Here is a 17485-nt window from a genome sequence, read left to right as displayed (position 1 = left end):
TTTGTATACCGTGATTGTCTGTAGACCCTGTCACATAGGTCTCGTGTGTAAGCCATTGAAATGGACTACACTTTGTCTCTATACTGACGTTTTGCCTGTTTGATTGACTTACGGAGGGAATAACTACACTGCTTGTATTCAGCCATATTCCCAGTCACCTTGCCATGGTTAAATGCGATGGTTCACACTTTCAGTTTTGCGTGAATGCTACCATCTATCCACGGTTTCTGGTTAGGGTAGGTTTTAATAGTCATAGTAGGTACAACATCTCCTATACACTTCCTGATAAACTCAGTCACCGTATCAGCGTATGTTGTTCTCAGAGGCTACCCGGAAACATCCCATTCCGCGTGATCAAAACAATCTTGAAGCGTGGATTCCGATTGGTCAGACCAGCGTTGAATAGTCCATAGCACAGGTACTTCCTGTTTGAGTATCTGCCTATAGGAAGGGAGGAGCAAAATGGAGTCATGATCAGATTTGCTGAAGGGAGGGTGGGGGAGGGCCTTGTAGGCATCCCGGGAGTTGGAGTAGCAGTGGTCGAGTGTTTTAGCAGCGCAAATACTACAAACAATGTGTTGTTAGAACTTGGTAACGTTTTTCTCAAATTTGCTTTGTTAAAATCCCTAGCTACAATAAATGCAGCCTCAGGATATGTGGTTTCCAGTTTGCATACTGTCCAGTGAAGTTCTTTGAGGGGGAATATACACGGCTGTGACTATAACCCGAAGAGAATTCTCTTGGGAGGTAATACGGTCGGCATTTGATTGTGAGGTATTCTATGTCAGGTGAACAAAAGGACTTGAGTTCCTGTATGTTATCACAATCAAACCATGAGTAGTTAATCATGAAACATACACCCCCACCCATCTTCTTCCCAGAGAGATATTTATTCATGTCTGCGCGATGAACTGAGAACAGAACTGGCTGTACGGACTCAGACAGTATATCCCGAGAGAGCCATGTTTCCATGAAACAGAGTATGTTACAATCCCTGATATCTCTCTGGAAGGAAATCCTCGCCCTGCGCTCGTCAACTTTATTATCCAGAGACTGAACATTAGCATGTAATAAACTCGGAAGTGGTGGGTGTTGTGCGCACCTCCTGAGTCGGACTAAAAGTCCCCTCCGAGTACCACTTTTCCGCCCGCAGTGTTTTGGAACAGCCTCTGGAATCAGTTAAATTGCCCTGGTGGGTACGAACAAAGAATCCGATTCGGGAAAGTCGTATTCTTGGTCGTAATGCTGGTAAATTATCTCCAGCGAGAACTTGTCCACTTCCTAAATCTTCTGGTGCAAACGCAGGGAGACAAAGCTGTTCCCAACCATGTTGATTTCTTCCAGAGGCTGATGGATAACTTCAAGGCTCGCTTTAATGATTTCACTTTTGGAAGAGAACTGCTTCTGCTCATCCAGAACATCTTTTTGGTCACGAATGTGACAAAGTTGTCAGAAGAAGCAAAACAGATCTTCAGATGGGTAGATGTTAAATCACTATAAATGGAGTGATGGACCCTGTCACTTTCTGGGAAAGATAGTGCCTGCAGCTGATGTCCATGTTCTCAAGAAACTGCCACTAAATCCTGACCATGTTTGGCTCCACATACAGCGGTTAATCAGCCGTCTCCACAATTAACTTCATTAAAAACAAGTACCGCATCAGGCTCACTAATGAACACCTGCACCAGTGTCTCAGAGTTGCTCTCACACCATTTGTGCCTAAGTTCAAAGCATTGGCAGGAGACAGAAAGTGTCATTTCTCTCATTAATGCAGGACAAGGCACAGAGTGACTTATACATGAATATTGCATGGCCCACAGTGACGTTCTGTGCATTAAGATTATTATTTTTGTTAAACTTATTTTTTTAAACTTTGTTCTTCAGAAAACATGCACTTGATTTTATTTAAATGTTTTGTTCCTCAGCAATGTTGATGCAATTTTGCACATGTTTAGATTTGAAAGAAATTGTAATTAATTCAAATTCTTAGTCTCATTTAACGTACATTTTATATAACAACATGTTTCCTAAGTCCTAGATGACTATGTTTGTTACTACGCTGTACCACAGTGCTGATAAAGGACCATATCCATCCGTACGTTTGCCATCTAGGGAATTTGTGAACACTGGACCTTCTCAATTAGTAGTACCCCTGTTCTAGGGTAGGAAAGATGTTGAAGAGGGAGAGGTGTCATTGAGGTCGGCCTACAGGATGTGATCTAGATGGGACTTTTCTCAATTGGCCTTTTCGCCATTCCTTGCTCCTTGCCTCCTTCCCAACCATATTGGAGAAGAAGATCAAGGTCCCTTTCCTTGGACCTTCTTCTCCAATGCCTTTTGAGAAAAAGGGGTGACGAGACGATGTGAGGTATTATGGAAAGATGAAGTGAGAAAGGAGTGGGTGAGGAGAGAAGATGACTACTTACTTGGCGAGTTTCATCTCGATCTGCTGGCGTATATCCTGACGCTCCTGTTCGGTCCGTGCCGGGAAGATATTCCGGTCTTCCAGCTCCTCCTTGCTGGGCCGATTCCGAAGCTTCACCGTCAACAGCTCCTTCCTTAGCCTGCGAGGTAGTGTACCTGCACACACACACACACAAACGACGTCAGCGATCACTTCAAGATCACTCTCACAGGACAGAAACCTAACCTAAAATGTTCACATGCAACTTAAACCTTCTTGTAAATCACGTGGACATCTCAAGTTTAGGAGAGTCCATAATGCCCACCAAAAACAAAACAAGCTTTTTCAATTTGTCAGATTAAAACTGCTGTGTCTGCCATTTGTGTCTGTCTGTTTTCCCCCAAAAAGTTTAGCCCAGGAGTTATAAAGTTAAAAAATGAAAGTCTATTTTTTAAAGTCTATTTCAACTACAGTTGAAGTACATTAGCTTGGAGTCATTAAAACTCGTTTTTCAACCACTCCACAAATTTGTTGTTAACAAACTATAGTTTTGGCAAGTCGGTTAGGACATCTACTTTGTGCATGACACAAGTCATTTCTCCAACAATTGTTTACAAACGGATGAATTCACTTATAATTCACTGTATCACAATTCCAGGGGGTCAGACGTTTGCATACACTAAGTTGACTGTGCCTTTAAACAGCTTGGGAAATTCCAGAAAATTATGTCATGGCTTTAGAAGCTTCTGATAGGCTAATTGACATAATTTGAGTCAATTTGAGGTGTACCTGTGGATGTATTTCAAGGCCTTCCTTCAGACTCAGTGCCTCTTTGCTTGACATCATAGGAAAATCAAAAGAAATCAGCCAATACCTCAGAAAAATAATTGTAGACCAGCAAGGAGCAAGGAGGCCTACAAACCTGACTCAGTTACACCAGCTCTGTCAGGAGGAATGGGCCAAAATTCACCCAACTTATTGTGGGAAGCTTGTGGAAGGCTACCCAATACATTTGATTCAAGTTAAACAATTTAAATGTAATGCTACCAAATACTAATTGAGTGTATGTAAACGTCTGATCCACTGGAAATGTGATGAAAGAAATATAAGCTGAAATAAATCATTCTCTCTACTATTATTCTGACATTTCACATTCTTAAAATAAAGTGGTGATCCTAACTGACCTAAGACAGGGCATTTTTATTAGGATTAAATGTCAGGAATTGTGAAAAACTGAGTTTAAATGTATTCGGCTAAGATGTATGTAAACTTCCGACTTCAACTGTATATTGCTTGGGAATTAGTTTAACAAGGGGGATGTCATTAATCTATGTTGTTCATTTGGTGGATATCATTTTATGCGATCTTTCCTTTAAGAATGGACACACCGGATATGACAGAGTCGTTCCAGTCGTCCTGATCATGGGGGAGGCCCGAGCTGTCGGAGAAGCACTGGTCCAGCCGCACATTCTCCTTGTTCTCCTCCGCCTCCATCTTCCTCTCCGCTTGGTGGAGCCAGTCGACAACGCCACCACCCGCCACCGACTGATTCTCCGAGCTGGAGGAGCGAGAGATCCGCCCGTCAGAGCGCCGCCAAGGGGGCGAGCACAGCTCAGCAGGCCCATGCACACTGAGGGGACACGGGAGGGAGGAGGGAGCATGGGGGGGTTAATGGACGGGTGAGCAAGGCAGTGCAGGTTAGTATGGGAGGTAGCATTTGGTCAATTTGAAAGGTAACAGGTAGGAGTTAACGTGGATGGGTGAGCATGTGGTGAAGATACCATAGGAGTGAACACTGGGTTCTTCAATTATGGGATAGTGAAAATGCAACATGGAGGTAGTAAGCTAATTGGCTGTAACATCACTGAAAGGGATGATGTTGAGGTTAGATGTGGGGTTGAACATTAAATAACACTTTACTCAACACCAGTAGGTATAATGCATTATGATCCAGTTATAATGCATTGTAAGACATGAGAATGTCTAGTCGCATGTGTGACCGTGTTTATAATGTCCTATCATCGTCTCATAATGAGCATGACTAAATACCAGCCATTTTGAGTCAGTGGAACTGTTGATACAGAGACCTAACATATTATAATAAACTTTATTTTAAGACATTATAAAAGGCTCATATATGCTTATAACAAGTTATAAAGAATTCTATCCACAGGCTTTAAGTTTTACCAAACATTAGAGACAACATGAACTCCCGGTCACATGATGGGAAGATTATATGGCTGTTTGCAGTGAATGGGTGGTGCTCTTCACCTTTCTTGCCGATTCGCTTTTGAGGCAAAGGCTCGTTGTAGTTCTTCCATGATACAGCTAGGGGGCATTGGAGGGTGCATAATATTGGTGAGGTGAGGAGACCCTGAGGAGTTGGAGAGGGGCCCTCGCAGGGACACCATGGGGGCCAGGCTCTCGGGAGCCCTGGGAGGCTCCTTAGGCAGGAAAGAGTTGGCCAAGTGTGAGGACACAGGGGATGGGTCTGAGGGGCAAAGAAAGACAGAGGTCAGGTATCTACTGTACTTTGTATTTGTTTATGCATGTATAGATGACCTTATGTACAATGTAATAACTGATACCAATGATGTTTAGATGATGATGATGACTCCAAATTAAAATCTGTACTTTGTTTGTCTATGACAGTACAGTGTCTCAAAACGATTTGAGTGGTCCACAATGGGTACGTTTACATGTACAGGAATAATTCCATATGAAACTGTTTATGGCAGTAGGCAGATTATGCAATAGTCATGTAAACACCTTACTCAGCTTATCTTAATCGGTGTAAAGTCAAAAAACGAAGTAAGCATATGCCGATTAAAACACCTGGTTTTCTGAGCAATCTTTCAAATTATTAGGACATGTAAACACCTTAATCGGCGTTCCAGCAATTTATTTGATCTGTGCATGTGCCAGCACCAGCCGAGCGAGCCGAGTTCGGAACTACTGAATGTATGCGTCTTAGAAGTAGTTTTCAGAATCAAATATGCTTCCCAAAAATAACATGGTCGATGTGGTAGAACGTTTATTTTGATTGCCGATGTTTTGCATTTATCAGAGTGCCATCAGGTAGCCTGATTTCAGATGTATCCATGTAAACAGGATTATTATGGGAAATTGGCCTTCTTGCAAAGCATGTAAACGTTTTAATCAAACTATTATATCAATCTGACTATCCGCCATAATCGCATGCTCAATGTGAATTTTAAAAACTCTTACTCTAGTGGTATGGGTGGTCCATCCTCTTCATGCACAGATGTGTGATCCTTTGGTGTGTTGTGTTAAGTATATGTAGCAGATGTCAGCTAGTTAGCTGTGTGTGCTAGTAGTACCCATCATGCCATGACAAAGTAGTGTTACCCTCAGCCAAACAAAACTATTGGTAAGGTAATGGTAGGAAGGAAGCATGCTAGCTTTTGTAGTTTTGTGTCATTGTTGATGTGAGATCGAATCCTGGTCGGCCGTACATGGATGGTCTCCGTCACATGTTTTTGGGTGTTTGTGTGCTTGTACATGTGGGGTTCACACTACCCTTGTCTGTGAGTGCAGTGCAGTACATGTGTATGTATTCGCAGGCCTATGTGTTTTGGCATGATGGTCCCTTCCTATTAATATACTCCAACCAGGTTAAATCCATTTCAATCAATTCCAATTTTTCTCAATGCTTTTCAATGAGGAAAAATTGGAATTGGAATGAGTTCGAATCGAATTGACCCCTACCCTGATACACTACACTAGCCTACTCACCCTCGCCACTGCTCAGCTGTGGCATCACCGGTTTGGCCGCTACTGGAGGTGGCGTGGTTCCTCGAGGTATTTCCTCTTCTAGTCTCTCCTCCGTCTCCTCTATGCCCTCCTGGACCTCATCGGAGGCATCGGCACTAGGCTGCGTCTCCTCTTCTCCCTCCTCTTCTGTTTTCTGACTGCTCTCCTCCTCTGGCTCACAATCCTCTGGAGGCTCAGCCGCTGAAAGACATTTGTTTAATTAAGTTAAATCAAAGTTTAAATCAGGTGCCACCATTCGCTGTGAGAAAGTTGTTGTCAGTGAATGAACGATGCTATTATAAGTACCATTCTGGTTGTTTATACATTTTCTCCGTTGCCCCCTAGTGGCTCTTGTGAGTATCATGTGGCTAAACGTAACCTACTTTGAATAATTTGTACAGTATAAGAACATGAATAATAAAACGGTGATCGCTCCATATCATAGATCATGTATCTTGAGTTTTTCCTATTGTAAATACTGTCAAAAGTTTATGAATAATTGTTCATAATTATAAAGAAAAAATACAATTGTGGTTAGAAGATATATTTTGAAAGTCTATATAGTCCCTTTGACATGCCTATAAACTATTATCAAAGATACACACGAAGGATTCAGTCGAATTCCATGGCCCTCTGTAAGTTTGATTACTCTGAAATGTGTCACTGGCGAAAGCAATACGGTTGATGGTAGACTTCTCGGCTATCCTATCCTGTGTCAAATAATTAATCTTCTTCTAAAGGAGTACAAAGTAGAAAAGGCGAAATTCAGTACTTTCAGCTCATATTCCTAATTTGATTTCGAATCCAGAATGCTGGAGTATATAGCCAAAATAAAAATAAATGCTTCGCTGTCCAAAAACTGTAGCTCCACCTTGACCTATGACAGGCTAGGAGGTGGAAGTTTCATCATATATACCAATCAAATCCTCTCATATCTCCATAAGTGCATAATAAACCATAGGATTTAGGATTGGGTCTTAGTTTTCTTTGTAGGGTTTTTGGGCTGTCCTACCTGGCGGGGGGAGTTCCTCCTCTGGGCCCAGGTACTCCACACTGCTGACCGTGAGAGTGGCGCTGAGCGACCCCCCAAAACTCCCCAACATGCCTGTCCCGTCTGAGGAGCCCTGCAAGGGGGAGCCGGGCTCGGGAGAGATGCACCCACTGGACAATGCCACATCTGCAGGGAGACAACGTACAGGGCTTAGTCTGCAGTATTCTACACGTTTTACCTTCTATTTCACGCTCACGGTCTCCATAGCATGACTACATTACATTATCTCCATATTGGGTCGGTCCTTTGATTTCAATCACTTTTTGCACCCCTTTAGATTTGAACAAAACTTTGCATACATACAGTGCCTTCTAAAAGTATTCAGACCCCTTGACTTTTCCCACATTTTGTTAAGTTACTGCCTTACTCAAAAAGGGAATAGAAATCAAATAAAAACTCAGCAATCACACACAATACCCCATAATGACAAAACAAAAACAGTTTTTTAGAAATGTTTGCAAATGTATTACAAAATAAAAAACAGAAATACCTTATTTACATAAATATTCAGACCCTTTAATATGAGACTCGAAATTGAGCTCAGGTGCATCCTGTTTACATTGATCATCCTTGAGATGTTTCTATAACTTGATTGGAGTGCACCTGTGGTAAATTAAATTGATTGGACATGATTTGGAAAGAAACACACCTGTCTATATAAGGTCACACAGTTGACAGTGCACGTCAAATCAAAAACCCAGCCATGAGATTGAAGGAATTGTCCGTAGAGCTCCGAGACAGGTTTGTGTTGAGGCACAGATCTGGGGAAGTGTTCCAAAACATTGCTGCAGCATTTAAGGTCCCCAAGAACACAGTGGCCTCCATCATTCTTAAATGGTAGAAGCTTGGAACCACCAAGACTCTTCCTAGGGCTGGACCGCCCGGGCAAACTGAACAATCAGGGGAGAAGGGCCTTGGTCAGGGAGGTCACCAAGAACCATATAGTCACTCTGACAGCTCCAGAGTTCCTCTGTGATGGGAGAACATTATAGAAAGACAACATTCTCTGCAGCACTCCACCTATCAGGCCTTTATGGTAGTGGCCAGATGGAAGCCACTCCTCAGTAAAAGGCACATAACAGCCCGCTTGGAGTTTGCCAAAAGTCATCTTAAGGAGTCTCAGACCAGGAGAAACAAGATTATCTGCTCTAATGAAACCAAGATTGAACTCTTTGGCCTGAATACCAAACGTCATGTCTGGAGGAAACCTGGCATCATCCCTACGGTGAAGCATGGTGGTGGCAGCATCATGCTGTGGGGATGTTTTCAGAGGCAGGGACTGGGAGACTAGTCAGGAATGAGGTAAAGATGAACGGAGCAAAGTACAGAGAGATCCTTGATGAAAACCTGCTCCAGAGCGCTCAGGACCTCCGACTGGGGTAAAAGGTTCACCTTCCAAAAGGACAACGACCCAAATCACACAGCCAAGACAACGCAGGAGTGGCTTCGGGACAAGTTTCTGAATGTCCTTGAGAGGCCCAGCCAGAGCCCAGACTTGAACCCGATTAAACATCTCTGGAAAGACCTGAAAATAGCTATGCAGCAATGCTCCCCATCCAACCTGACAGAGCTTGAGAGGATCTGCAGAGAAGAATGGGAGAAACTCCCCAAATACAGGTGTGCCAAGCTTGTAGCATCATACCCATGAAGACTCGATGCTGTAATCGCTGCCAAAGGTGCTTCAACAAAGTACTGAGTAAAGGGTCTGAATACTTATGTAAATGTAATATTTCAGTTTTTATAAATTTGCTAAAATTTCTATAAAGCTGTGTTCGCTTTGTCATTATGGGGTATTGTGTGTAGATTGATGAGGGAGAAAAACAATTTACACTCCATTTAGGATGATATGTTAGGTAGCCTAGTGTTTAGAGCGTTGGGCCAGTAACCGAAAGGTTGCTGGATCAAATCCCCGAGCTGACAAGGTAAAAATCTGTCATTCTGCCCCTGAACAAGGCAATTAACCCACTGTTCCCCGGTAGGCCATCATTGTAAATAAGAATTTGTTCTTAACTGACTTTCCTAGTTAAATAAAGGAGAAATAAAAAAAATTGTGGATGGCCACCCCCCATTTCGTATGATATGTGATGAATTACAATTTGTATAATATGTTACGAATTAGCAAAACATGTACATTGTGTTACGAATTTGCAAAATGCATGATTTGTTACGAATGCTAGCTAGGTGGCTAACGTTAGCTAGCTAGGTTAGGGTTAAGTTTAGGAGTTAGGGTTGGTTTAAAGGGTAACTGTTAGGGAAGGGGTAGCTAAAATACTAAAGTTACACGTGATGAGATTCAAACTCACAGCCTTTGGGTTGCTCAACGTTCATGTTATACACCGACCCATTTTTGTTCGTGCATATGTTGTAGCTTAGACTCTAATTTACATCACCTGAGGTGTTTGTGATGTGCCTGCAATCGGTTGAGACTTAGCATACTCTTGAATAGAGAATCAGAGAATGTTGACTTGAATGGGAATATAATTTGTTTTACATTATACTGTCGATCTTCCATAGGAAACCTATTGAAATCATAGAAATATAGATAATAGAATATACATTTGCATTTAAGTAGACATTCGGCGGTGGATAGACCAGCGGACATCTTTGTGGTAGTTTTAAATGTCAATGGTGTACCAGCTAAACTGTAGTGGCCTGAAGTGATTGAAATTACACGCACCCTGTATTCAAGGGTATGCAGCTGTCTCAACCGATGACGTGCACAACACAAACACCTCAGAAGATGAAAATTAGGGTCTAAGCTACAGCATATGCGAAAATGAAAAACATCAGAGTTCACGCACTAAGAAAATTCATGTTAAAGGTTAAAAAATAAATGATAAAATAGTTTGACTAACCTGATTGTAACCGTTTAAATTATATCAAACCGTTAATATTTTTCATTGATGAAGACATGGATGTCTCATGGTATGGTGGGGTATACAATATGGGTGCTGTCAAAAAGTGATTAATTTCAAATGGAACGACCCTATTCTGAAATGGCTTCCTTTTTTGTGTCCTTTCTTTCATGACCCCTGATCTGACAGAAATGGAGAGTCCTATTTGGGGTCATGGTAAGTTGAGATAGAGAAAGACATTTTAAAGATTTGGGGCATTACTCGAGTCCTTTTATTCATCATCTACTACGCCTGCATGTGTGCATGTTTGTGTAGTTTCCATATCGCTCTCTCTTTTCCTCCATCTCTCTCTCTCGCTCACCTGTGGAGCTCTGCTTCAGCTTCTCGTTTTTCTTTTTCCTCCACTTCCAGGGTTTGAAGATGCGCCCCAGGCTGGCCAGCTTGCTGTTGCGGCGGATGGGCGGGGTGTGCACCCCCGACACCAGGCAGCCAGTATGCAGCACCCTCTGATGGTCCATCACCTCCACTGCAACCAGAGGGGTGTGTAGCAGACAGGGAGGATGGATATTAGTTAGCACGCAATTATGCAAATCATGTCTTGTGTCAATGTTCACCCTATTCATTATGCAAATTAAACCTACTTGATAAATTGATTTTGATTAACAGATGGTTTCCCTATAGCTCTCCCCTTTAACACTAGAGAAGAGAAACTCTACAGCAAGACTCCACAGCTACTAAAGATGGAGCACTGGATATAGAAGCCACAGCCAAGAGCAAAACAGGTGCATCAATCCAAACAAGTTTCTCATGAAGACATAACCAGAGTATGTACAGAAAACCGTCCGGGGTGATTGATTTGACATCAACACCTCCTCAACATCAGAAGAGAACCAAGTTTCATTGAATTACCGCGTGAGTCATAAGGCCACAGGCCCACACAACAGCTGCACTGATGTACACATAGTCTTACTGATGTGTTGTGTTCACATTCAATCACAAACAAACAGGGTACATACATAGGAACTGTACAATAAATAGACCAGAAAGAATCCAAGCGGTAAACATTAGTGTGACTAAACCCACTACAACAGGAACAGGCAGGAGGCAGACATTTTGGTTTCTGTAGTCAGTACAGGCTACAGAGGCTTTCAACAAAACAGGGGGAAAATGACTGGAAAACCTCACTTCACTGAGGAACTGAGTGTTGTTGAAGTACAGTGGAGGAGAGGGAGGGTGGACAGAGCCCCGATGCTGTGTGCAAAATGGATGTGGATGGATGGGATGTGGAGGAGAAGCGGGCTCTGGAGTTTGACCCCAAATAATGGAGAAACGAGTCAGTTGACCGGCACGCACGTCTGGCCGACTAACTGTCAACCAGCACACAACAGAATTCAGGTCAAGCCTGAAGACGCGCGGCAGCGAGCACAGCGAGATTAGAGAAGGGGGGAGGAGGTAGAAAGGAGGAAGGGGGGGGGGGCATTGCTGTTGCCATGGCGACAACATCCAGATGCTGCAGTCAGTCGGTGGAGAGGAGCCTCCTTGGAGGCAGAGCAGCCCAACTGCATGCAGGGAAGGGGGTAAGCAGCATGGAGGAGGTCAGTGAGTAGAAAAGGGGAGGGGGGGCTAGGTGGGAGGGAGGAGAGGAGAGTTGAGGGGGGATTCTAGGCTGTTGCCATACGGAAGGAGAATCTCCAGTAGCCAATCAGAGCCCAGTAATTCATAATGTATATCAAGTATTTCTACATTTTCCATAGAGGGAAACCTGTTTTAAAAAATGGAGTAACAGATAACATTGAATTTGGAGAAAGCTCAGAATTTGTTTCTTCACCGGATGGGGATATATTAAAAAAGTATGTAAAATTTCCATCGTGAATGGGCTGTACCACGTGTGGTGAACAATACAATTTCAATGAATATGCTAATGTACATTTGGATGAATTAAATCCAGGTATCGTGTTTAGGCAGCACCCCATTTCTTTGCAGTAATGTACATTGTCCACAGTATGTATTAGTCTTCCAGCTGTTGCGAGTGTCTAGCCTACAAGTGCTAAAAGTCTGGAAGACTTACCCAACCTATCACATTTAGGCAAAATACATTTTGTGTGAAAAAGGGGGGGATCTTATGATTGCAGCATAAGAGGTGTTCATGAGAGTCCAATGATTTTCATAGTAGACTCTGCATACAGTATTCTAGTTTTCACACGTGCTAGCCTACTATAAACTTTAAGAAGGATGTTAGAAATATGAAGAATATAGGAGAAATCCATATTCATTGCAATGTTACCTAATAATGATGAGGATTCAATAAAGAATCCTAGTGTACTAAACTCAGAACTACAGTGGTACTGCATGTCACTGGGGACCCCACCCCGTTTAACCATGCTGTCAGTGAATTCAAAACCGGAACATTCCTACAGAGCAAACCTGCTCTGTATAGCTCCACAGCGAGGATTTTACTGTGAAAGTGAGGAGAACAAAGCAAATGTAATTTTAACTGACATTCTGGTTGCCACTCATGGACATATGACAGGACAGATTCAAAATTCAACATGAAGAAGATTTGAGCTACATCTCACCCTCCTAAAATAATATATGTTATCGCTGCTGCACATCCAATGTTAATACACTCTATTTTCCTGTGACTCCAGTGTCTCTTTGAATCAAGGCAAAGTGCACAATCAACAGAGATATGTGTGACGCTCAGATATAGAGCAAAATATATATAAAACTATGAAAAACATACAACATCGTTTGCATCTTATATAGGCCTTAATATGTTGTAATGTATACCCTGTTATTGTGGAAGCTGTGGTAGCTAAGAGTTCTTCAAATTGTGCCCTGCTGACTGGCCAAGATGAACTCCCTCACTGTTCACACACTTCAAGACCAGGGTCATGTTCCTACCAAACGGAAGAAAACAGATTGAAACAAGGAGGGACTAGTTAGACTTGTCCAATAATAAATGCTGGTTTTCCAATGCAGATCATGATAAAATGTGTTATGTTGTGTGCGTTAATGAACATGACCCTGCTCTGTATTTGGTGCTACTTAGCTTGCCTTTCCCTGACACATTTCAGTAATACGTTACACTGAGTGAGATACTGCCAGCTGTAACAAATAATTGCAATTCATTTCCAGCTGTCTCTCTAATGACAAAAGTAAGCTGACGTAAAACATGACTGACAGAATGCACGACAGACACGATTGTAACTAAACGTCTGTTGTCCTACGGTAGAGTTGAAAGGTGGGCTGTTCATAGGTGCAATGACATAAGTAGACCAAACATATGCCTTATGAGCATGTTTCAAGGGCATTTGTTGAAGGACACTTCATGGTGCAATGTCACAGTTGATGGAGGTCACACACACCATATACAGTACACATGGCTTGTAGAGTGACATGTGTCACAGTGAAAACGAATGGACCCCCCAACCTTCAGAAATCAATTCAAAGCTCAGGATATGGCTTTGTCTAGATATTTATATGTCAATTGCTCCATCATGCCCTCTGATAGGCCAGGTGGAATTGTTGCCATATCGCTTTCACCTATCCAATCATCTCTTATCTATCCAAGTGTATACGGGGTAGGGGCTAGGGGTTGATTTGGGATTCAGGGTCTTCTCAGGTCAGCCCTGTTCAAATCCATTCCTCCCACCCCCCTCACCCTCTTCACTTGGAGGACTAACAATGTGCCCTTGAACAGGCCACCTCCTTACCCACTGCCATGCCATGCCAGCTAACCTCCTCACTTACCCCCCTGGCATTGCAACTGTGCTGCCATCTGGCCATGGCCTACGGGCCTGTCACAGTCTGAGCACACGGCTAACTACCAGAAGAGAGTGAGAGGATGCTTGTGTCTATGCTTCCTAGTGAGCAGCCACACATTGATTTAAGACCCCTGATCTGAGAGAGACTAGCGAGCAGCTGCACCACCATTACACAAAGGGAGGTGCAGAGTTCAGAGTGACCCAGTCTTTATGAAGAGTGGAGTGCCCATGCTAGCAACTGGTCCCTTATATCTTAGTCATTGCATAGTACTGCCTTGAATGATAACATTGTATAATTGCATCTTTTTTAGATGCCAAAAATCTGAATTATCTGATATTCCACTAACAGGCCAAATAGTGTTGACCAAGAGCAGATTTGGGCTGCTGTTTCCTAGTGAAAGTCTACACACCCCTTGCACAGTCTTCATATTTTGCTGCCTAAACATTTCATCTAAAAAAGGATTCAATTATTTTTCCTACAGTTCTACACAACCTACTTTTTTGTCAGAGTGAAAGAAAGTCATTGAACATTTTCCAGATTAATTAGAAATAAAAAAACAAATGTCTTGATGTCTTCACACCCCAGAGTTAATACTTGGTGGAAACACCTTTCGCAGCCATTAGAGCTGTGAATTGTTTTGAATAATATTATATGCACAACTCTTAGGGCAACATATGTCCATTGTTTTTGTCAAAATTGCTTCCACCAAGGATTCATTCTGGGGTGTGAAGACATATGCAATCAATACATCCTCATTTTGTATTTCTAAGTCATTTGGAAAATGTTCTATAATTTGTCTTTCACTTTAAAAATGTGGAGTAGGTTGTCGAGATAGATCGCAAAAAAATCGAATTGAATCCCATTTACGATGTAATTTTAAGGCCGCAAAATGTGAAGACTTGTCACGCCCTGACCTTAGAGAGCCTTTTTATTTCTCTATTTGGTTAGGGCAGGGTGTGATTTGGGTGGGCATTCTATGTTTTCTGTTTCTTTGTTTTTGGCCGAGTGTGGTTCCCAATCAGAGGCAGCTGTCTATCGTTGTCTCTGATTGGGGATCATACTTAGGCAGCCCTTTTTCCCACCATTAGGTTGTGGGATCTTGTGTTCTGTTTAGTGTTTCTGCCTGACAGAACTGTGCGCTTTCGTTTTCACGTTTGTTATTTTGTTTGAGTGTTTTTTAAATTTTTATAAAGGAATCATGAACACTTACCACGCTGCGCCTTGGTCCACTCTTCATACCACCAACGAGAGCCGTTACAAGACTGTGCAAGTGGTGTGTAGACTTTCACTGGGGGACTGTATATATATCATTACAGAGAATGAAAAGGGTATCAATCCTCTCCCTTAAACAAATTACTGTATAAACAGTTTTAAACAGCAGACCTTTCCATACAAAGCTATTTTGAGATGCATCCTTATGCAAAGTCAATGGGTGAGTGGCTGTTGTGAGGTAGAGCTATATCAGAAATATAACATATCAACTAGATTTATTCTACTCCTGGGCCCGTATTCAATAAGCGTGTCAGAGTAGAAGTGCGGATCTAGGATGAGGTCCCCCCTGTCCATGTAATCTTATTCATTATGATTGAAACGGCACTGATCTAAAGGCACTCCTACTCTTAGACACTTTATGAATACGGACCCTAAACTTAAAAGCATGTTCAATCGAGATTCTGCATTCAATATGCTTTTCAGTTTTCCCATTCAGGAGTAAAGCCCATTCTTGTGGGAAGCTGCTGTAGACCACCAAGTGCTAACTGGATAATATGTTATCTGGATAATATGTGTGAAATGCTTGATAATGTATGTGATCAACAGAGAAGTGTATTTTCTGGGTGATTTAAATATTGACTGGCTTTCATCAAGCTGCCCACTCAAGAAAAGATTTCAAACTGTGACCAGTGCCTTCAGCCTGGTTCAGGTTGTCAGTCAACCTACCAGGGTAGTTACAAACGGCACAGGAATGAAATCATCAACATGTATTGATCACATCTTTACTATGCTGCAGAAATGTGCTTTAAAGCAGTATGTAAATCCATAGGATGTAGTGATCACCATATAGTAGCCATATCTAGGAAAACCAAAGTTCCCAAAGGCTGGGCCTAATACAGTGTATAAAAGGTCATACAATACGTTTTGTAGTGATTCTTATGTTGACGATGCAAAGAATAGTTGCTGGTCTGTGGCGTGTAATGAGGAGCAACCAGACTCTGCACTTGACACATTTATGAAATTGCTTATTCCAGTTACTAATAAGCACGCACCCATTTACGAAAATGACTGTAAAAACTGTTAAATCCCTGTGGATTGATGAGGAATTGAAACATTTTATGGTTGAGAAAGGTATGGCAAATAAGTGGCAGCACGACCGATTGGCAAATAAACTATACTATGTAAATATATAAAATAAAAAATATAAAGAATGATAGTAAAAAGCTTTAGAGCACCTTAAATAAAATTTTGGGAAAAAAAGCTCATTCATCACAAAACCCACTGATATTGCCAACTTCTTTAATGATTTATTCGTTGGCAAGATTAGCAAACTTAGGCATGACATGTCAGCAACAAACGCTGACACTACACATCCAAGTATATCTGACCAAATTCTGAAAGACAAGCATTGTACTTTTGAATTCCGTAAAGTGAGTGTGGAAGAGGTGAAACAATTATTGTTGTCTATCAACAATGACAAGCCACCAGGGTCTGACAACCTGGATGGAAAATTACTGAGGATAATAGCGGACGATATTGCCGCTCCTATTTGCCATATCTTCAATTTAAGCCTACTAGAAAGTGTGTGCCCTCAGGCCTGGAGGGAAGCAAAAGTCATTCCGCTACCCAAGAATAGTAAAGCCCCCTTTACTGGCTCAAATAGCCGACCAATCAGCCTGTTACCAACCCTTAGTAAACTTCTGGAAAAAATTGCGTTTGACCAGATACAATGCTATTTTACAGACCACAAATTGACAACAGACTTTCAGCACGCTTATAGGGAAGGACATTCAACAAGCACAGCACTTACACAAATGACTGATGATTGGCTGACAGAAATTGATGATACAGATATCGTGGGGGGCTGTTTTGTTTGACTTCAGTGCGGCTTTTGACTTCATCAATCATGGTCTGCTGCTGGAAAAACGTATGTGTTATGGCTTTACACCCCCTGCAATATTGTGGATAAAGAGTTACTTGTCTAACAGAACACAGAGGGTACTCTTTAATGGAAGCCTTGCCAACATAATCCAGGTAGAATTAGGAATTCCCCAGGGCAGCTGTTTAGACCCTTACTTTTTAAAATCTTTACTAATGACATGCCACTGGCTTTGAGTAAAGCCAGAGTGTTTATGTACAGAGATGACTCAACACTATACATGTCAGCTACTACAGCAACTGAAATGACTGCAACACTTAACAAAGAGATGCAGTTAGTTTCAGAATGGGTGGCAAGGAATAAGTTAGTCCTAAACATTTCCAAAACTAAAAACATTGCATTTGGGACAAATCATTCACTAAACCCTAAACCACAACTAAATATTGTAATGAATAGTGTGGAAATTGAGAAAGTTGAGGTGACTAAACTGCTTGGAGTAACCCTGGAATGTAAACTGTCATGGTCAAAACATACTGATACGA

At 42.0% G+C, this 17485-nt stretch overlaps 1 protein-coding gene across 1 annotated transcript in view; it reads right to left on the bottom strand.

Moving 5' to 3' along the window:
- The window catches only part of phactr3a (phosphatase and actin regulator 3a), a 54403-nt gene that overhangs the window by 16723 nt on the left and 20195 nt on the right, over window positions 1–17485 (bottom strand). Inside the window, exons 2-7 of the mRNA XM_024006596.2 lie at window positions 10446–10610; window positions 7191–7355; window positions 6161–6379; window positions 4676–4895; window positions 3793–4034; window positions 2427–2580 (exon numbers count right to left, since the gene is read on the bottom strand). Coding sequence (XP_023862364.1) covers window positions 2427–2580; window positions 3793–4034; window positions 4676–4895; window positions 6161–6379; window positions 7191–7355; window positions 10446–10610 — 1165 coding nt within the window. The remainder of the gene's footprint in view (window positions 1–2426; window positions 2581–3792; window positions 4035–4675; window positions 4896–6160; window positions 6380–7190; window positions 7356–10445; window positions 10611–17485) is intronic.

Source organism: Salvelinus sp. IW2-2015, linkage group LG17 (genome assembly GCF_002910315.2).
Source record: "Salvelinus sp. IW2-2015 linkage group LG17, ASM291031v2, whole genome shotgun sequence".
NCBI classification, from domain to species: Eukaryota; Metazoa; Chordata; class Actinopteri; order Salmoniformes; family Salmonidae; genus Salvelinus; species Salvelinus sp. IW2-2015.
Note: the sequence above shows the minus strand (reverse complement) of the source record. Positions and strands in the feature narration are given on the sequence as shown.